A 21,494-nucleotide genomic window follows, 5' to 3' on the forward strand; every position below is an offset into this window, starting at 1 on the left:
GATATGCTGCTTCTCTCCATCACGTATAATACACTAAATAACTTGCAGTGTTAGTCCAGCAGATGGCAGCAACCAACCTACGTATGCGCCTCAAAATGGACAAGGAAGCGGAACTTCGTCATTTCTTTTCATTTTACATTTGTTTTGACGGGGAGAAAAGTGTCAAGTTAATTGGAACAAAAACATTAAACTTCCGCCTGGGCCTTTCAGCTTAAAACATTTTTTGATAAAAATGGATTTATTCCTGTGTAATTCAATTCCCCCAAACGACCACAAGTAAATTAAAATTTAATTAGAAATTAAGGAGAAATAAACCCAGTGTGATTTGTTTCTACGTAACACGCACACGCAGAATTTTTTTTTTACACACAAATTTGCGCTTTTATTTTGAAGGCTAAATCTACACTCTCCCCGTCGATATTGGCTAACAGTGTTCGGTTTGACGCGCCGCGACAAGGCGCTGCCAAGTCTGACAACAAAACATAATTTGCCTATCGTAACCCATGCAGCTAAAATCCACTGCCATGACATCTTAAAGGGGTGGAAGAAAACACGGTTTCATGCTTGGTAGGTGACCGGAGTCGGTCGACTTTTCGTCGTTGAGCCGAGACGCTGCGCCCCGAAACACAGACGCCTGTGTGGTCGCCAGAGAAGCGACAATGAGCTCGGAGCGCCAGAGCGACAGCGAGGACGCCGACGAGTCGCAGGACAGGCCCAACAGCGGCAGCGTCTCCGACAAAGACGAAGACCCTGACATCGACGACTCGGACGTGGAAGATGACATGCCTCGGGTGGGTTCGCCTTCACCGCCGGGGAGCGGCGGGGACCGAACGGAAGGCAGCGCGAGGTCTGCGGCGCCCGAGGAGCGGGAGCCCGGCTGCCAGCCGGCCGCCGCGCCGCAGACTGGAATAGGCGGAGACTCCAGCACCGAGAGCCGCAGGGGGAATAGCCTGTTTTCATGGCTGCAGAGCAGGACGATAAGACGAGGGGTGTTTGTGGACCCAGCTAGGGACAACTTCAGGACAATGACCAGTTTGTACTGCTCTATGAATCCGGCTGTGGAGTCCGTCAACCTGAGCACGCAGACCCACGGAGCCGTGTTCAACCTGGAGTACTCCCCGGACGGGTAAGACGACGCTTTAGGCCTCGGAGTTCGCTTTCACGGGGTTCCCAGGTGCCTGGAAAATGTTTGAAACAGTGCAATGAAAGGGTTTGAAAATACAGGCTAAATAGCCTGGAAAGTGCTTGAGTTGCATCATCAGTTTCACCTGTCTGGACCGTCCACGGGTCACATAAAGCCCTCTCATTGATATTATTGCCGAAACAGCCGTAGTTTATAAGCTTAACCATGACATCTAGACTTGTAAAAATTCATTTATAAACTGACCACCTGACAACCAAAACATGACAAGCTGAAATTCTTGGATTTCTCCAAACTAACGCCACTGAGCAGTGAGCACACCTGCACAGTTAACACACTGGCTTTAAGCCTCTGTGGCCAGACAGCAGATAAGGGAATAAATCCTGCAGCCAAACCAGGTCAAGCTGCGTCCAGTCGGGTCAGATGTGTTTAAAGGCTCATGTGACGGCGGGAAACACTCAAGTCTTTACTGCACGTGGAAGTATTGTTGTGTTTGTTTCCATGTATTGAAAAACATGTTGTTTGTGTGTCTGCTGTGCTCAGGTCGGTGCTGACTGTGGCCTGTGAGCAGACTGAGGTCCTGCTGTTTGATCCCATCTCATCCAGACACATCAAAACCCTGACGGAGGCCCACGAGGACTGCGTCAACAACATAAGGTTCGTATCTCTAGTCATGAAAAACACGCGGCGTCCTGCTTCCACGTCCAACGGCCCGAGGTAGTAGAAGCTCAGAGCAGTGAAATGTAAGAAGATCCAGGATGGCAGCACGATCGCTCAAATTATGTCAATTCCTCCGACTGTCTGCAGGTTTTTGGACAATCGTTTGTTCGCCACCTGCTCCGACGACACCACCATCGCGCTGTGGGACCTGCGGAAGCTGAACTCAAAGGTTTGCTCGCTGCACGGCCACGCCAGCTGGGTGAAGAACATCGAGTACGACACCAACACTCGCCTCCTCGTCACGTCTGGCTTCGACGGCAACGTCATCACGTGGGACACTAACAGGTGAGTGTGTGTGTGTGTGTGTGTGTGTGTGTGTGTGTGTGTGTGTGAGCGTCAAGGTATCTGCTCTGTGTGTTTTAAGGTAAACGTGAAAAGAACCATACGAATGTGTGCGTTGCCTTTATGATATAATTTATTACATGGTTCTCCAGTCTGACACAATGAGACATAAATGAATCATTCACTCACCTTGTTTGTCATTATTGATTCATATATATATATTTTGATTAATCAAATGTTTGGAGAGTCTTAAAAATGTTATAAAATGCTAAAAACATGCAGTTCTTTGAGACCAAAGTGATGTTTTCATTCTGCTTATTTTATCTAATAAACAGCCGGAAACCCAAATATATTTATTTAAAATTAATTAAATCTGAGAAAAGCTACAAATCCTCAAATGTTAGAGGCTGAAACCAGCGAACATTTGTCTTTTCTCTCTTAATAAATGGCATGAATGATTCATCGATTGTCAAAAGTGCTCTCAGTTAATCCAGTCAGTGTCTCGCTCTGTGTTTTCCAACACGAATACCAGCCGGGAAGGAAAAATACATTCATATATGAGTCATATATATATAAGGAAAATGTGCGTTTCTAGTCTTTTTGTCATGCTGAACCAGAAACTCCAAACAACCCATCGCTCACTTTTTAACTCCCCCTTTCCTTCATCCCTCCATCACATAAAAACTACAACTTTACAATTCTGAAGAAGTTCCTGTTCAAACCCTTTTAACCAGAATTACCTTGACTTCCTTTTGAAAACGCCGTCAACCTGCCTGTAAAGCCTCCTGTCGCCGTCCTCCCCCTGCAGGTTTACAGAGGACGGCTGCCCGCACAAAAAGTTCTTCCACACCCGCTACCTGATGAGGATGCGTCTGACGCCCGACTGTTCCAAGATGCTCATCTCCACTTCCTCAGGGTACCTGCTCATCCTGCACGACCTGGACCTCACGCAGTCCCTCGAGGTGGGCAGCTACCGCATGCTGCGAGCGCGACGGACCCCCCTCAGCTCAGGTCAGATCGCAGTCTCCATCAAAAAATCAATCTGCCCGTAATCAGTTAATGTGTGTTAATTCCTTTCTGTGATGCTTGCAAATTGGCGCTCGATCATTACGAATGTGTGAAGTGTTCAAAGAGGAGATCCCAGAGCTGGCTGATGCCCTGCAGACGCCAGCCAATGAGAGCAGGCACCTGCTGGGGGAGGGGAGGCGTGGAGAGGGAGAGGAGCAGCAGCCAGACACACATGCAACACGTCAACGACAACAACTGCAAGCTCATAGAAAATGATTTTTTACCCTGTTGTGATTCTGTAGATGGAGGCACATCAGCGTCCAGGTCGGCTGGAACTCCTCGCCAGGGAAACGACTCCAGCAAGATCCACCCCCACCGAGAAGGTCAGACACCGTCTCAGTGTGAAACAGTCAGCTGAGGCTCTCCTGTACAAAAGAGACACAGATGGAGTTTAAAGTTATCACAAACTTTGTTCCCGCAGGTCTTTCCCCGCGGAACAGCCTGGAGGTTTTGACTCCAGAGATCCCTGGAGAGAGAGACCGAGGGAACTGCATCACCTCCCTGCAGCTGCACCCCAAAGGCTGGGCCACGCTCATCCGATGCTCCAGCAACATGGACGACCAGGAGGTGAGAAACGTTTGGCAGCAGGTGCGCCTGTTCTCTCCGAACTGTTTAGATTATTTGCTTCTTTTGGGGCAGTCTGGCAGCCTGAAGCCTCCTTTTGTTGTACAGTGGCCTGTAGCAGACAAAAACAAAAAAATCCTGCTCTCAGGTGGTTAATGAAGTTTACTAGAAAAGTGGCCACATGCATTGTGAATATTAGTCAGCTGTCACAAATTTAACAAGCACTGATTGTCTTGAACATAGCACTTGCAAGCATGGAAGACTTTCAAAATAAAATACAATGATGGGATACTCTAAAAATTAAATGTATAATATTAAAACAAGGCAAAAAAGGCACAGAGAGGAACATGTTGGTGTACGGCGTGATCCCTGTCCATCATACCAGCTACATCTCTGCTGAAAAGTCCTGGAAAGGTCCTGGAAAGGTCCTGGAAAATGAAGCATGGCTTCCCTGTTGATAGTTTCAGACCCTGGTGTGTGATATTGATGACTTCTAATCCTGCGTCTCTGTCTTTTGTCCTGTGTCTCCTCAGTGGACGTGTGTGTATGAGTTCCAGGAGGGAGCACCCACCCGCCCGCTGGTGTCCCCCCGCTGCTCCCTCCGCCTCACCCACTACATCGAGGAGGCCAACGTCGGCAGGGGCTACATCAAAGAGCTGTGCTTCAGCCCGGACGGACGCCTCATCTGCTCCCCGTATGGCTACGGCGTCCGCCTGCTGGCCTTCGACGAGAGCTGCGGCGAGCTGGCCGACTGCCTGCCCGTCCAGACCAGCTGCCTCAGGGAGATCCGCTCCATCTACTCGCACAGCGACGTGGTGCTCACCACCAAGTTCTCCCCGACGCACTGCCAGCTGGCCTCGGGCTGCCTCAGTGGACGCGTCGCCCTTTACCAGCCCAAGTTTTAGCAGGACGACGCGCTGCAGACCTGGAGAGAGAAGTGCTGCTCAGGGTTCCTGCGCAGATCCAGAGAGGGACGCCTCTGAGCGTTCACACAGCTGCATATTTTCTAGGATTTTAAACTCTTGTCAATGAATATATGCAGGTTTTTGTTGTGCAAAGTCCAATTCTACACCGTGACATGGCGTCCTTTGTGTCCTTTGGTGTAAATTATATCAAAACCATCAAAGGAAATTCAATTTTAAATAAGAAATCTGAATCTGTGGGAACCCCGAATAGCATTTCCGAGCATTTGTTTTAAAGTGCTGAAGTGGATGGGTGCCGTTTGCTGGATCGGACTCACAGTGAAAGCTCTGCCGGACAATCTGTATGGAAAACGCCACCCACCTAAAAGGGACGAAGCAAACCTTAAAAAAATACTGTAAGTGCTCGTGAGCCCAGGTCTGCAGCTGTGAAGCAGACTGAGTTTGTTTGGGTGGGAACCGTCCGCTGACCTGGAAAAAAAAAAAGATGGAAGGAGGAGAAGGCGTCAGCTGTGACCCTTCGACCAGGCTGCAGCCGAGGATGAAAAATGTCAGCCTCTCGAACTCTGAACTGAAAACAAAACAGAAAAAAAGCCTCACGGGGCTTTTCAGACTATACTCCCGTCCAGACCGAGGAGAGGGACGGACGGCCGACCCTCGAGGCTGTGGATCGTTGAATCAGTCGGAAACAAACAGCTCGTCTGTGGCTCTTTTTCATACTAAAGATTAATTTTGGCCTCTATTGCGGTAGAAGACTCGGCACATCCGGATGTTGCTGTTTCGGGACAAAAACACTAAAGATGCAACCGGACGGACGGATATTAATCCATCGACCTGACGCAGGCGCTCGTCTCCACGCGGCGTCCTCCGCCGCGGGTCGTGTCGCGCTCAGCTGCTCCGCTCTGCTCATGCCTTCTCCACAGGTGCTGCTTCTCTGCTCATACAATCTGAACTTTGACCCCCCTTGACTTCAAGGACCTCCTCATCAACGCCTTTCCAGTTTACATACGTGTCACCTTTTGTTGTCCACCTCCGCCCCGTCTCCGCCTTCACGCTCTTTAGCGGTCTTTTTGTTTTTGTGTGTTAATGTCGGCGCTGCTTGTTCATCGTCCTCTGATTCTTCGCTCGCTCTTTGCCACCGTCGAACCCGCTTTAGGACGAGTTTTTTATTAGATTCACTTCTCATTTCACAGTTTGTGTGTTTTTTATCTTAAGCCTGTGAATGGAAACTTCACGCTGTCCAGACCCACAAACCACTGCTGCAACATTTTCACATTCTGCAAAGCAAATAGTACAGCTGCATATTTCTTCCCTAAAAGATAAGGTTGGCATTATCCTGTATTTTGTACACATAGCGTGGTAGTCCGCCTCTCGATGCTTCGCACTGGCACTCAGGCCCAACCCCCTGATTCCTGCTGCAGATGTAAATCTTTAAAACAGCCTTTTTAAATAAAGCTCAGTGATCTGCTGACAGCTGGCCGCTGTAGTTTGTAGCACACGTTTCTCAAACTGGAGTAAATAGTGAAGTTGCTGGGGACTACTTTCAGCCGCGGAGGAATACACACTTCTGATGAGTATTACAGCAGCAGGAGCTTATATGGGATTGATAGAAATACCCTTGTTGATATGAAGGAACATGTCAGCCGGTGCAGCTCACTGATGTGTTTTTAATTATTTTTGACGACGTTGGAGCGCTGTGGTCCAGAGGAATCAGATGCATCAGTATTTAGCGTCACAGACAGCAGCCGTCAGCCTCGTCCTTCAGTCAGCTTGTTGGCTTTTTGGGTGGCGGTTTGTGTCAGAAGCAGTTGCCTCAGCATCAGTTGTTTAACCTTTATTGGACGAATGTGTTGCCAAGATCCATTTGACTTGTTTTTCGACCGTGTACCTCATTTTGTTGGTTTTTTGAAGAGCGTGTTGATCCACATCAGTGTTTGGTTTTTCTCCCACATCACTCCCAGTTTCTCGTTTTTACAGTGTTGTCAGAAAGGTGACTGGTCAGGTTTTTTTTCCTGTCGAAGGAGCGAGCGGATTGCTTTGACTGTTAGTGTCGCCGACGCTTTTGTGTTTTCAACCACTGTAGTATAGCTGCTGTAAGAGCCAAGCACAGGCGCTACACCGAGTGTAAGCTGGTCCCCGTTCACACTGACTGACTGCAGATTAGATATCACGTACACAGTAGACATTAGCGTATACTACTATGCATACTAGCCTTTATGAAGATTCTCCTTTCTTATTTATACGAGGTTGATTCTCTGTGTGGAGCCGTCAGATGCCAAAATAAGTTCCGCTTGCACAGGCCAGCGCTTCCCCTCTGCGGTGAATTGTGAGCTGAGAACGAAACGTGAACATTTGCTGTTATGGATTAAAATAATCATTACATGTGGCAAAAGCTTAGATTTTAAAAGAATTGCTGGACATTTTTGGAAAGAAGGTTATTCTCTTTCCTGCCAGAAGTTGGATGAGCTACGTTAACGCTAGCAGTCGGTTAGCTTAGCTCAGCACAGGAGTGGAAACAGGAAAGAGCTTTTCTGTCTTTTGGTTTGTTGAATCTGTTTCTGCTTCAAACAACAAAGAAATAGTCCAGGACATTAAGCTAACCCCTGTGAAACAGCAACAAGATGTTTTTACACTTGTACTGAGTCAATTAGTGAGATTTACAGGCAGGTTTTGTCACTGTTAGACCAAACCAGGCCTGCTGTTTCCTCACTCTTTCCACTTTGTGCTAAGCTAAGCTAACCGGCTGCACGCCATAGCTTCATATCGCCCACAGCTGGAAAGTGTAACAAGTGCATTTCCCAAAATGGTTGAAAACAAAAAGTGATTGAGAAATTGATTGAAGTGAAAAGATGAAGTCGTCTGCACACACGTCCAGCTCACAGCGTGGTCCTGTATGTACTGAGGAAGGACGCTTTCAACACTTTGTACCTCAGTTAACTGCTCAAAATGTGCGTATTTCACAAATGGCGTCCGTTTCGCTTTCAGTTCAGTCAATTCTGGGACTCGTTTCCCAAAGATACAGACGTTAAGAAGCACCCCAGCAAGCTCATAGTTGTTTTAATTGACTGAGCTGAAGGTTAAAGGTGCAGCCATGCTGTATATTCAATGCTGCTTTTATTTCACTTATTATTCACAAGCTCTTCGGAGAGAAGTGTCTTATCTGCCATTTTCACTTCAGGTATAGCAACTAAACACAACCGGGTTCATTTTTACGATTTTGTTCTCTTTGTTTATGTCGGTCAGTCCTGTTCTGGGTTTTTACCTGTATTCTGTTGTGGATTAATTGAATGTTCTCAGTAGTTCTGGTGTTACCTGTGCACTGTCGCCTCAACTGATCACAGCTGGAGGAGGGCTGGACGAGACGGAAAACATGTTGAATTGCTCGCACTGTTGTTTCCTGTTAAAATGATACTAAAATGGTACTTATTATCACTGAAATAAAAAGGTTAGCTTCTTTTGCACTGCTGACTGTTTGGTGTTTGAGTCCAGTATTTCTCTTCTGCAGGATTTTGGTTTTTATTCCAGTATTAAAACTCCACACATGAAGGAGGATCAACCACTAGATGGCAGTCAAGGTCACAGGAAACAAAGTCTACATTTCCTCCAAACCAGAGATTCCCAAACAAAGGGTCCCGACCAAGAGGCGACGATGTGGGAATGTCTTTTGATCGGTCGGTCCAGCGCCTTGGTCCATGCTGAAAAATCTCAACATCTGTTGGCTGGATTGTCATGACATTCGATGCAGATGTTCATGGTCCCCAGACGATGAATCCTACTGACCTGATTTTTCTTCTGGTGCCACCAGCAGGTTTTCACATATCCAGTGAAATGTCTACTAAAGGCATTAGCACAAAATGTGTACCAACATTCGGGGTTTACAGATGATTAATTACTTTGATTTCCTGAGCTTCCCTCTAGCGCCACCATGAGGTACTAGCTTAAAACATTTCAAGTACTTACTGGTTTATGAGCAAAGACATGGAAAAACGAATGACCAGCTTCAGCTGTGCTTTTACCGTTTAGTGCTAATTAGCAAATGTTAGCATGCTAACACACTAAGCTAAGATGGCGCATGTGGTAAACATTATCACCTGCTTACCGTTAGCATCTGCCTATGCACGGCCTCTTTATTTTTATGACCCCTTGAGGGGTCTCAACCCCCAGGTTGGAACCACTGCTAGATAACATAGATAACACAATAAGTCATATTTATTTGTGATTTTATGGCCCTCTTGGACTTTTGTCAAACAAAAACAGACACAGTGTTAGAAAAAAACCTGTCACATATCAGACCAGCTGACAGTTAAATTCTCAACTCAGTCGTCTTGCAGATAAGAAACAAACACTACAGCATCATCAGCCGTAATGCCCAGTAAAACAAAATCTAGTCAAGTGAGTGTTCATACATGTGGAGATGTCCTTTACCCTTCAAAAAGTTCCACATCTGTGTAATCTTTTAGAAGTGACTCAGTTTGTGTTCTGGTTTTGGATTAAAAATCCTGCTTTTTAAGTATCCTGTCAACGTCTGTAAGAGCTTGTGTGACTGTCATGGTTTCATGTGTTTTAAAGGGTCAGTTCACTCAAATATTTCACTGTTGATTCTTCTTGTATATTTTAAAGCCGCGTTGGTGGATGTACAGATCTCAGGTGTTCTAAAACCTCACCACATAAAGCGGCATGTCTTAATATCACTGATAAAAAAAATATACTTTTGTAAAAATGGCTGAACTGACCCTTTAATAACTCCTCCTCCTCTCAGTAAATACTCATATCCGTTTGAGCTGAACTCCTTCAGCCTCATCCGGCTCATGTTGGAGGCTTCTTCAGCTCCTCGTCTGCTCTCACGCTCTCCGGGATCCGGAGGACCGAGCCCTCCTCGCCTGCAGCAGCTGCTCCTGCCGCCCCCGCTGGCTCTCCCGGCGGCGGTTAATGGCCTTGGTGCTGGCGCGAAGCTTGCGGAGCCTCAGAGCACGAAGACGCAGCTGAAGGTCCTGGGGGATCTTGCCTCCTTTGGCCCGGATCTCCTTCAGCCTCTGAATGGGGGTCTTGGTCAGGGTGAAGTCGCAAATGGTGGCACGTGGCTCCATTCCCACGTGGCACTGACGCATGGACGGGAAGTAACCCTCGGCCCAGACCACCACCTGGTACTCACCTGGGTTCAGCAGACGCCAGTAGTCCCCGTCATTAGCTGAGGAAACAAAAATGGATTTTGTTGTCTCTACAGCGGAAATGTAAACACTGTTCTCTCAGTTTCCTTCATCCTAGAAGAAACCAAAGGGGATGTTCTGCATTGACGCCCTGCTCATCAGAAAGGAGAGCTGACAGACCTGATCGGATGTCGTGGTCGTGGTCCTCCACCTTGATGATGGCGTCAGGTATTCCTTTTTTGGTCAGCTTGTCTCTGATCACCCCCTTGATGCCTCTGTGAACCTGCGTTTAAAGGAAATGCTGCACTGTGAGGACCCGGAGAGGCGGACGCACAGAAATGGTTTCATTTTGGGCAGCCGAGGGCTCGTGTGATCCAGCCTGGATGCCGTAGCTGCAGACTGACCTGCTCCATGTACACCAGCAGAGACTCCTTGTTGTTCTCCCACTCGATGGGAAGCTCGCTGGCGTGAGGGAACTTATCGCAGGACAACTCCACCGTCACCTCGAAGCAGTTGGTGTGCAGGTAACTGAAGTCGTTCATGCCTGCAGGAAACCATAGAATTAGTAAATTTAAGGAGTAAAACACATTTGATTACCTATAAAAGGTTATAAATCTCATCAGCCAGCACAAACATTTATGATTAAGGTTTTAAACAACTTAATTCAACGTACGCTGAAAAAATATTACACTTGAATTCTACTTCTTGAAGAATGCACTAAGTACACTTTGTGCTATTTTTGTCACCTTTAAGTATACTGAAGTGTCCTCGAGTGCTCCTTGAGTACCACTTGAGTAATGTGAAATGTGAAAGTAAACTTTAAGTGTACTGAAGTATCCAAAACACACTCGTAGTACAATTGTATTATATCACCAATGTGTTGGAGATATACTTCAAAAGTGAATTAAAGTACATCTTCGTTCAGCGGGCTCATAAAGGATTTGAAAATTAGTATGCTTTAGTATTATTAAAAGTATTTGTACTTTAGTGCACTTTTTAAGTACAATTTATACCACATTTACAATAAAGTACACATTTTCCAACTACTTTGAAATACCACTTTAAGTATTACAGAATTAGTATATTCATCTTCGATAAATTTAAGTAGAATTTCATCTATTTAGAAGTACACTTTTTAAAAGTATATGTCAAACAGACTGTTCAAAGTGTACTTGTAATGACTTTTCTGTACTTTAATGATATTTCTATCATGGGGACGCCTGCAAAGACAAACCAGACGTTAAGTTAGAGATTTTAGGGACCTTTGTCTAAATTCAAAGTGCTCTGAGAGGATGTTTGTCCACCGGTAGAAACATTTCTTCAACTCTTATCATGTGTGGAAACATCCTCTCCCATAACAGCACTTCTGGACTAAACCTCCTCAGATGGCCTCCATGTGTCAGCGGGCTCCCTGAGGGGACTCACTGCCGGGGACGGTGTGCCACGCTCCGCCGTTGATGATGTTGTTGTGCGGCTGGAAGTCCTCGTAGTGGCACATGCGGCGGTCGGGGTTGGCCATCACCAGGTTGGTCGACGCGTAGACGGTGGCCAGCCAGCGGAAGAAGGCGTTGTCCGCCGTGGGGGTGTCCTCCTGCGGGGCCCAGTCCCGGGTGCAGTCGAAGGGATACGTGACCACCAGTTCCCCCCCGTGGAGGTTGGCGCTGAGCACGAAGGGGATGTCCTGCATCCAGCTGATGACGGCGCGCGTCTCCGGGGCCACCTGGCAGGGTGAGCAGCCTTTGTTAGCTCACTTTACAGACACAGATTTATGAGGAATAGTCTCATAATTAAACATCAAATTCATTCTTCTGACAGAAATTAAATCTGTATTTGTTTCTTGAAGTTAGAGGTTTTGTTTAATGGTTTATTTATGAGCACAGGTGCAATAAATGGTTAAAAAAGAGACTGTGAAGGTGGATAAAGAAAAAGAAAAAGGCTTATAAAGAAATACATTTTAATATCACTGATTAATACTTGCGAAACATCTGCCTTTCGTGACGTATTTGACCTCTAACTCCAGTGTTTGTGGACTTTGTTGTGATAGTTTTGGCTCCCAGGCTTCACTTATGGATCGAACAGAGAAGCGCTGGCAGCAGCAGGCAGTTTTTTCCGTGGATTTCAGATTCTGTGGGTGATGCTCTGTTCAACCACTGTACCAGTCTCTGTCCAAGCTCCCTTCTGCCATGTGTTTCCATCTAAAAGCTGGAAATGTCACTTGAGGGTGGAAAAAACCTACCAGTGACATGCCAACCAGCAGAAACTAACATAAAAAATCCTACTTTTAAAGTGAGTTTGTTTTATATTTGGTGATCTTTTTGCTGTGTGTCAGGAAGCTTCAACGTTCGCCTTTAACTGTTACCAAACACTGAGTGACAACGATCGGGCTTCCAGGAAAACCACAGCTCTCTTGGCTCTGAAATTACTTCCTGATTGGTGGCTTGCATGCCACTACTGTGGAAACATTATTTTCCTCTTTTTAAACTGTCACCCACACACACACATGCACACACACACACACACACACACACACACACACACACACACACACACACACACACACTGCCCTCAAGAACTGCTTTTCAGTGTGACCTACATTTATGTATTAATAGCCTACTTTAAGAAGTGTCACGTCATCCTTTCAGAAGTGTCAGAGTTTGTCCTTTTGGTGAGGGAATCGTTCAAATCTCTTCTCTGAAATGTCTAAAGTATATTTATTAATTGCTAATATTTGCTATATCAGAGTCTTACTCTTTTGTCAGACAGCGGAGCCTGTTTTCAAAGGGCCTTTTAATGTTTTTACACAGGAAAGTTATGATTCTTGTTTCTGACGTCAGCCACAGTGTCATTATCGATTCCACCACCAGATGACGCCAAAGCGACTCTAACTACATTGCTGAATTTGCTCAGCAATTTACTGTACTTCAGTACAAATTCGAGGGACTTTACTTGCGTATTTCCATTTCATGCAACTTTATACGTCTACTTCACTACATCTCAGCGTTATTAAATATTGTCCTTTTTCCTTTACTGCATTTGTCTGACAGCTGCAGTTTTTACTTTTAGCTCTCCAAATTTGGGGATTTTGAAAACATACCTGACACATTAATGCAGCAGTAATATTAATCCACAAACATCATACAGAAGAGAAAAACACTGAAAGGGAACATTTTACGTCACTATGAATACTTGTACTTTTCATACTTCAAGTAAATTCTGCTTATAAGTAAGTAAGGTTTTGAATGCAGGACTTTTACTTGCAGTGGAGTATTTTCATAGTGTGGCATCTGAACACTTCCTCCACCACTGCAATGGTTGTTTACCAGAGAGCTTCATGTCCTTACCATGGCGTCCTCTTTCGTGTAGTACTCTGGGATGGGGATGTAGTGGTTGGAGACTTTGGACTTGTCTGCTGCGGTCTCTTGGGCGTCCCACATGATGTTGTTCAGGTCTGGAAAGTTGTGATTCAGGTCGATTCCTTCAAAGCTGTATCGTCCCTCAGCCCAGCCGGCCAGTTCTGAGCCCTGCAGCAGATCAGTCACACAGAAGCAGAGCTAGTATCTACAATGGATGGATTCATATAAACCCAAGCTACATGGCACAAAGGCTGAAATGGTACCAGGGACGTTGCCTTTATATGGTGTGACCCTTAACCATTCAGATACCAGGAGGTCTCCATTGCTTTACTGGATTGAACTGATCCCTCGCCTCCTTTTTCAACAGGATGTTCATAAATTAAGATGTAAAGAACTGCACACTTCACCCACCTTCTCATAAGCTCCCTCATATCCATCAGGGTTCATGGAGGGCAGGAGGTGGATTCGCGTCTCCGTCACCAGCCGAACGACGCGCTGGTTGCCCTTCTTGTATTCTCGACACAAGTACTGCATGAGGTTGAGGACCAGCTCTCGGCCAAGAGCCTCGTTGCCGTGCATGCCCGCCACATAGCGAAACTCGGGCTCACCTGCCAAGAGGAACATTTAGAGAGCCGCTTCACTTGCCAAGCAATAAATGTGGAGGGATTTGTCTGAATCGACGTCCACTTAAAGTTGCAGGACAGGCTAAATGTGAAGTAGGTTAAAGTTAAAGCCCAGAGGCACATCAGGAACATATTCAATCATTCTGATACAACTTCCAACCCTTTCGTGTTAAGCAACAGTGTGAAGCTGACTCACTTGGCCAGTAATCATAAACAGGTTGGCCAGACTTGATGGCAGACATTCCTCAAGCTCAAAGTCCAAAGACCCAAAATATGCACTTGATGTATCAGTACATCTTGTAACTCAAAAAATACGAAAACGCACAACGCCAACAACGATTTGGCCCCAGAGATCACTTCACCATGAAACCACTGAAATGTAAATCAGCTGTTGACACTGTAAATAACCTACATTCCCGTTATGTGAAGCGAGTGAGGCGGTTTCGAAATCTGTTCATGCCATTTGTCTGGAAAGAAGGACGGAAAGCTGCACTTCATTTAATAAAAGTTCTGGCGGATGCAGAGTGGCCGCAGCACCCTGCGTCCGAACATCACAGAGAAGTCTGATTTCAACCCGCTATCGGTTTGTTTACAGAAGAGAGGCCGTCTCTACAAGACACCCCGGCCTCCCTGCGTGGTGCTGCTGCAGAGAAGAGCCTGTATAAACACTGCAGGATGTTGAACTGGGCCCCCGGGCAGCTAAAGTCAGGGTAACATGAGAAACAGGAAGAAGTCTGGTCCAGAAACTCAACTCATCTCACAAAGGAGACGCTCTTACCTAGTTCATGTTTGCTGGGGTTGTCTGAGATCACCATGACGTACAGTTTGAGGCCGTTGTAGCTCTTCCCGATGGTGTAGACGTGGGTGATGTCCGGGCACTCATCGGTCACAGACTTCATGAGCTGCAGGGTTAAGAAGACAAGATGGACTCAAAGTCTTTCAAAGGGTTAAATCTGAACACTGAGTCAACCTGCAAACTGTTACGAGTCTGAGTAAAAACGCTGGCATTAACTTTAGGGGAACCAAAGTTAGTCATCGAGCATGTGTGGCCTCCAACCTTTCTCATCTCTTTGTAGTTGTGGTGTCTGAAGTCCAGAGTGTCCTTTGATCCTGGTTCTCGCTCCGAGGAGTAGCTGTCAGTCGGACCTGCACAGAAAGAGGGCATTGACCTCCTTTTGTTGACTGACAGACAAAAGACCAGCTAGCTTTTTTCCTGAAAGTGAAACCATTCATATGAATCATTACTGCTCTCTCCACCGCAGCATTTCCTCCTACCATCAACACGGCAGCCGAGTATCTCCGCCCTGAGGCAGATGGTGCCGTTGAAGTACCAGGTCTGAGGGTTGATGCGGATGAAACGGGCGACGGTGGGAACAGGGAGGAGTGCGAGCACCGGGGTCTCTGGGTTCTGGTTTCCTTCAAAGATCTGCACAATTCAACATGACATGAGTGACACAAATTATTGGATGGATTGGAGTGAAATTTTGTGCAATCGTGGTTCCCAGAAGATGAATCCTACAGCATCCTCTGACCTCCTGTAGCGCCATCATCAGGTTAAAATTTTAATTTGTCCAGTGCTTCAGTTTTTGGTTGAACACCTGCAAAACTAATGACATTCCCATCAGCCTCAGTGTACTTTGTGTTCAGTGCTAATAAGCACTAACGCTAACAAGCTAAACTAAGAGGGTAAACACTGTACCTGCTAACCATTAGCTTGGTAGCATTGCCACTGAATGCATGTTGCACACAGTCTCACAGTGTTGCTAACATTTCTGAAGACATCTGGATCTGGAGTTACACCAAAATACGCAGAATGGGAGAGAATCATGGGACATTCTGGCCAGATGTTTTTCATTCAAGTGTGGTTGCTCATAATAAAAGAAGCATCTGAAACTGAAACTTGTTTCTCGACCTTTGGACGAGCTTTCCACCGAGCCTCACTGAATTCTGTTGAAAAGTCTCAGACACGAGAGACAACAAAAAGCAAACAGGACTGGAACTTGATCCTCGGCAGAGGTGAAAACCTTAAAATCAAAGACAGCACAAAGAATTTTCTGTTTCGCCTCCAGCTCGTTGGAAAGAGATCAGACTTTAAAAAAAAGCCCGTCCAGCTCACTGTGGTGTCAGACTGGAAAGCCTTTAGTTTAAGGTGAAGGTTCATCAAACCTTTCATTTTTTTGTATTTCCGCCTGAATGTCGCAGCCTTCTTGAAGGTGTGTTTAAGTTAGAATACACACTTTGATTATCTCATTTTGGAGGCACAAACAGACACACGGGAAAAGCATTTGTAATTAAAGTTATTATGCCAACCACTAATTCCACTTTCTTGCGATATTCTCTTTTCTCCTGTTCTGTATCTTTTTTGTTTGTTTCACTTTAATCTGTTTTCCATCTGCGTGAGGTCCACCAGTCGCTGCCTGTACATTCCTCATATCAGAGAACACAGAACAAAAGGTGGTTCTTACTGCCTCCTCTGTCCCGTTCATGCAGGTTTCCCAGTCCACAGAGTCATTACTCAGCTGCACTTTGTAGGTGTGGACCCAGTCCCAACTGTAAGGAAGACAGACAAGAAGTCCATTTTAATGGCTGTCAATGCAGTGAAGGAACATTGTGTTCTGTTGCACATAACAGAATTTTAAAAACCTGCAGCATATTAAGAAGAAGTAATTTCCACAGTGCAGTTCATCTGCGTGTAACCGCTCACCCTCTGTGGGTCCACTCTGCACAAACATGCTATCATCTTGTCAACAAACCAGTGTGCAAGCAGTCATTTTAGCTTTTAGCAGCAGTTTCAGATTTCATTTGAATCCTGATACTACCTGACCTCCAGATGGAGTTTCGGCCCTGCAGGATGACTCCGGTGAACCGGGTGAGGTGGATGGCGTCCACCTCCAGCCACTGGTGCTGGTCCTTGTACGCGGCGCACCAGGCTCCATCGTAAAGGTCCCCGTCCTCAATGCCAGACTGAAAACACATGTTACACAGAAGTTTTTTGTTCAACTGCAGAATCCATTAAAGCAACCCCAGACGCTCGTGGCTCGGCCTCAGTGTGCAGCATTGCATAAGATTTTGGTGTTGACCTGATTGTAAAATAATTGCTTTCAGACTGCAGAACATGACGGGGGTGGCTGGGATGGTGAAGAGCACTGCTGGCTCAGCGTTTTACAGTACTCGACAGGAACGCTTTCTACTGCAAATCCAGTCAGTACGGTGCTAATTTTACATGCCAATTAAAGCAAATAGCCCATTAGTTCAATAAATATGGAGCCGAAATGATGGACATTACATCATTTTTATCACAGTTTAGAGCTGAAACAGTGTATTGATCGATTAGATGACTGACTCCACAACACAACATCTAAAAAACTGTTGGGTGGATTGTTGTGAAATTCAGACATTCATGATCTCCAGAGGATGAGTCCTAATAACTCTGGTGCTCCTCTGACTTTCTTTCTAGCGCCATCATCGGGTTAAATTTCTTCATTTTCTTGTATGTATGACCAAATACCCACGAAACTATTCCCATTCCCATCAGCCTCGGCTACGCTTTGTGTCTAGTGCTAACCAGCTAATGTTAGCGTACATCTGCGTGTTAATATTGTCAATCGCTGCACTAAATTAGTGATGATTAATCTATAAGCATCACAAACGCTGCAGCTGACAGGCGCTGATTTCAACTTCTTTATATACTGTGTACCTTACAGTATAATAGTACATCAGAATGTATTAGTTCATTTATATTTTATAGCAATAATCAGAATCACTTGAGTAAGGACCAAACAATTAAACAATTCAATCCAACAATCCAGATGGAGACCAACCTGGATATTCAGCCTCCCCCTGTGAGGACCCAGACCGGTTCGCTGGTAGGACGACGCTTGGATCTGGCTGTCGTCGACCCGCAGGGACTCCAGGCCGAGGGGAGGACAGTCTGGAAGGAAAAGGAGCCAAGAGATAAAATCTTCTTTGGGTTTGTGTCTGCGCTTGTCTGCAGACTCTGGGACTGGCTGCTGAGGGGTTAAAAACCCTCTTTCTGGTTTCTCTGAGTAAGCAAATACACGGCTGATGTAATAAGAGGTCCCAGCAGTTGTGTGGAATATCTCTAATCATCCTGGGTCAGTTCAGTGAAGTTAGGAGGGCCTCTCCAGAGGAAACTGCAGAGACATGAATCCTAGGAGGGTTTGAATGTAATCTGAGACCGAGCCGAGGGCCAAGAGAGTAAAGTCAAACATGCAGCGGAGCAGCGAGTCGAGAGTCAGAGCTGCAGGGTATTTTATGGCTTTGGAAACAGGCAATAACAATCCCATTAATCACAAGCACGGCCGGCGCTGGCTGAGCAAAACCACTGTGTTTGTTCCCTTTAGGTCAAAAGATGTTTTTCATGGCAACATCTTCAAAAATGAAAGAAAAAGGAGCAAAATAAAGATGCTTCAGGAGGTCTGCAACAGCGCTTCTTTAGAGCTATTATCAATTGATCAATCAATTAGTTGAAGCTTTTCAAATGGAAATAATTGCTGTTTTTTTAATCTTCTGTGAAGGTAAACTAGATATCTTTATGGGTTTTGGACTGTTGGACAGTCAAACAAGCAATTTGTAGACCTTTTTATTAGCTGCAGCAAATTAAACATCTTCTTGTTATTGGCTATTTTCTGGCATTTTATAGGCAAAACAACTCATCGATTAACTATTGATCACGAAAGTAATTGTATGTGAAGAAGCTCTGGATTACCCTGCAGCATAGAACAGAATCAAATAAACAAAAAATTATTTTCAGTAATTTAAAAATTGAAGCGAACCCTCCACGTTTCTAGAAACCACATGATGTTACGTTTTACAGATTTACGAAGCTCACTTAAACGCATCACTGATTGTAATTCAGTACTCTGAATGAGCCATTCTGCACACGGAGTACTTACTTACCTTTGGTACTTTAACTGTACCTTCATGCCAATACTTCTGCACTTTTACTTCAGTAAAAGTTCAGTGCAGGACTTTCACTTGGTGAGTACTTCATGCGCTCACTGGGTCCCTGAAGGCACCATTGATTAATTGGTTAAGTGCTTCCTTAACTAATAATTGGGTTTAATCATCCTGAAGTCTCTCTGGATTCTCACAGCTTTATGTAAAAAGTTAAAGAGCTCTACTTGACTGATTTTTTTTATTTATTTATTTCTGTATTTTTTCTCTTACCCAGTCCTGTTTTCTTGTCTTCTGTCTTGCTGCCGTTTGTTTCTTCCTCTTTGCTGTTGTGTTCGTCTCCGCTGTCTCTGCTGATGGTCTTGGGGTCCACCTCCTCGTCTCTGCCGGTGGTGGATGCTCGTGTCCGGGCTGTGGTTGCAGTCGGTGGGTCTGTGCTGTGGTGCTGCGGCTCCACAGTGACAGACTCAGCTGTGGTCCCGTTGCTGAATCCAGAGAAACTCTCGGCGGACGCATCTTCCATCAGCGCCGCGTCTGAAAGCCCACGCAGAAAAATCAGTGCAGCCAACACGCACAGTGACTTCTCCATCTTCCTCTTTGTTTGCTGCAGCAGAGTGAGGGAAAAAAAAGTCCCCGGCCGGTTTATGTGGATCTGACAGAGCCAGACCTCCATCCACAGCCCTCCTCCTCCTCCTCAATCCCACCTCCCTTCACCCTCCCTCCCAAAATTCCCTGCCAAAATTCCAGCCAACTACCGCGAAAAACACGATTCAAAAACCGTAATGTGGGTTATGTGTGCACCACTGACCCATATATCAATACATAGCTTTGGAGAGTATTGCAGTACGGTTCTGAAGTATTTGCAGCCTACCTTTTTTGACACTTTATATTTCTATCCTGCTTCATTTACTCCACAACGTCTATTTGATGACTTCAGTTAGTAGTTCTGCATGTTCACATAAATAATGCAAAATATAATCAACAAATATGTATGTGGTAATAGGAAAGATTAAGACAAAACCTTCAAAAAATGAGTGTATAAAGTAGCTGAAATCAGTCAAATGCAGTAATAAATCATGTACACGTCAATACATCAGTAATTACAGTATAATCCCATAATGTAATCCAGATTATTCTGAAAAAGGCCATTCTACTTAATGAGTACTTTTACTTTGAGTATTTAAGCCTATTTTGCTATAATGCTAATTATTTTATAGTTTTTTTTTATCATTATTATTTAGGGAAAATATTTTATTCAGTATTTTTACTTCTACACTGTGGTAGTACTACATTTGCAAGTACAAGATCTAAGTACAAGTATAAGATCTTCTCCTGATGACTGTGGTCATTGTCTGACTCTTCATCTAGCGCCACCATGAGGCTGACATTTGTTGTTTTGAGTCAAATATGTCAACAACTGTTGGATGGACTGCCATTAAATTTGGTTTAAAAAAAAAGATGTTTTTCAGGAAGTCATGAGTCACTCAAAGAAAAAAAAAACTTCTGAATCGGTCACAGATCAGCGCGGCTGATAACATCATACACGAGTGTTTTCACCACAAAAAGCAGTGATGGCACCGGCAGAGGTGCGGCCTGAGATGTTACAATACACAGATTAAATCACACGACTGCATGCAGAGAGACCACAAAGCCATCTTTATGATCAGTGGCACCTTTGGCTTTATACAAGACAATACAATAGAAACACATATTTGATGAAAAAGACACCAAGCAGTCTTCAGTCTCCTCAGCGCTCCATGAATCCCGTTAAACCGACATAAGAAGTCTTTCCGCACAGCTGGAGATCAAAAACGTGTCTGCTACGTGGAGACATCTGGCAGGTGCATCCTGTGAGTGATGTTTCAGCAAACTGTCACAGTTTAGCAGAAAAACTGCCGTTATGTGATGCTTTATATCAATGATGATATCGAGGATTATGGCGGGAGAGAGAGAAGACAGCAAGTACAGAGAGTTTCTCCAGACAAACCTTCAGCGTCAGTGACTCCACAGCGCTGCCTTTCACACGCAGTGTCACTCAAACTGCTTTCAGTAATAAGTTTTATCTTCTCTGAACAAAGTTTAGTTTGTCTTCTCAGCTTCTGTTTCGTCTTTCCTGTTGATTTCAGGGTCTGGTGGCTTTACATGTGTGGACCCTGAAGCTGGCAGAAATGCAAGAGACAAGAGTGCATTTGTCCTGCCTGTATGGAAAGACATTGGAGCACTTATTCCATGTCCTCGATATCAGACATCAATTTCTTCCACTTGTTCGGTGTTTGTCTGCATTAGTTGGACATCGTGTTGTACTAGTTGAACAAAACTCTCACTAATCATTTGTCTTTTGTCCAACAGAAGCCTTAATGACACCGTGCGCCACACTTGTCGCACCAAAGTCCCAACCAGTCATCTTTTCCTCTGGACCAAGCTAGTGCTGCTGAAAGTCTCACTAGTTAACCAGTGAGCTGCAAAAGCTCTGCCATGTTAACTACAAACTGGATTCAAACTGGAAACTGGCTCCTTAGTAAAGCAGTGGCCTACGGTTTCACGCACTGGTTAACTGGTGAAGGCCAAACTGACGACTAGTTAAAACATCTTCTGACCTCATTAGTTAACCAGTGAGATCCTAAATGTCCACTGGTCACACTAGTGAGAGACATTTTGGCTGAACTTTGCCTTAATTTTTTAATTTTCATGATTCACGCCATCTTCCGCCTCCCTCTGCTGCACTGACTCATGGGAACTTTTTGTGACTCAGGCAGCAT

At 45.2% G+C, this 21,494-nt stretch overlaps 2 protein-coding genes across 2 annotated transcripts; one reads left to right on the forward strand and one right to left on the reverse strand.

Annotated features, from left to right (window-relative positions):
* Window positions 1-515: 515 nt before the first annotated feature.
* On the forward strand, window positions 516-8,156 carry wdr32 (WD repeat domain 32). Its single transcript, XM_070978464.1, has 7 exons — window positions 516-1,126; window positions 1,685-1,798; window positions 1,949-2,146; window positions 2,952-3,154; window positions 3,454-3,534; window positions 3,633-3,778; window positions 4,309-8,156. Exons 1-7 carry the CDS (start codon window positions 660-662, stop codon window positions 4,678-4,680), a joined length of 1,581 nt encoding a protein of 526 aa, XP_070834565.1. The 5' UTR covers window positions 516-659; the 3' UTR covers window positions 4,681-8,156.
* Window positions 8,157-8,961: 805 nt separating this feature from the next.
* cpxm1a (carboxypeptidase X (M14 family), member 1a) lies at window positions 8,962-19,436 on the reverse strand. Its single transcript, XM_070979053.1, has 13 exons — window positions 19,009-19,436; window positions 17,640-17,749; window positions 16,643-16,782; window positions 16,284-16,368; window positions 15,094-15,244; window positions 14,876-14,964; window positions 14,597-14,720; window positions 13,607-13,803; window positions 13,184-13,363; window positions 11,268-11,562; window positions 10,247-10,386; window positions 10,023-10,125; window positions 8,962-9,883 (listed from the first exon to the last, which is right to left on the reverse strand). Exons 1-13 carry the CDS (start codon window positions 19,406-19,408, stop codon window positions 9,537-9,539), a joined length of 2,361 nt encoding a protein of 786 aa, XP_070835154.1. The 5' UTR covers window positions 19,409-19,436; the 3' UTR covers window positions 8,962-9,536.
* Window positions 19,437-21,494: the final 2,058 nt, after the last annotated feature.

This window comes from Chaetodon trifascialis, chromosome 14 (assembly GCF_039877785.1).
Source record: "Chaetodon trifascialis isolate fChaTrf1 chromosome 14, fChaTrf1.hap1, whole genome shotgun sequence".
Lineage (NCBI taxonomy): Eukaryota > Metazoa > Chordata > Actinopteri > Chaetodontiformes > Chaetodontidae > Chaetodon > Chaetodon trifascialis.

Coding starts and splice junctions, on each gene's coding strand:
- wdr32 (XM_070978464.1), top strand. CDS start 660: ATGAGCTCGGAGCGCCAGAGCGACAGCGAGGACGCCGACGAGTCGCAG. Junction 1,127..1,684: donor CTGGAGTACTCCCCGGACGG/GTAAGACGACGC, acceptor TGCTGTGCTCAG/GTCGGTGCTGACTGTGGCCT. Junction 2,147..2,951: donor ATCACGTGGGACACTAACAG/GTGAGTGTGTGT, acceptor CTCCCCCTGCAG/GTTTACAGAGGACGGCTGCC.
- cpxm1a (XM_070979053.1), bottom strand. CDS start 19,408: ATGGAGGTCTGGCTCTGTCAGATCCACATAAACCGGCCGGGGACTTTT. Junction 14,965..15,093: donor ACTCGGCTGCCGTGTTGATG/GTAGGAGGAAAT, acceptor CTTTCTGTGCAG/GTCCGACTGACAGCTACTCC. Junction 14,721..14,875: donor ACTACAAAGAGATGAGAAAG/GTTGGAGGCCAC, acceptor TTAACCCTGCAG/CTCATGAAGTCTGTGACCGA.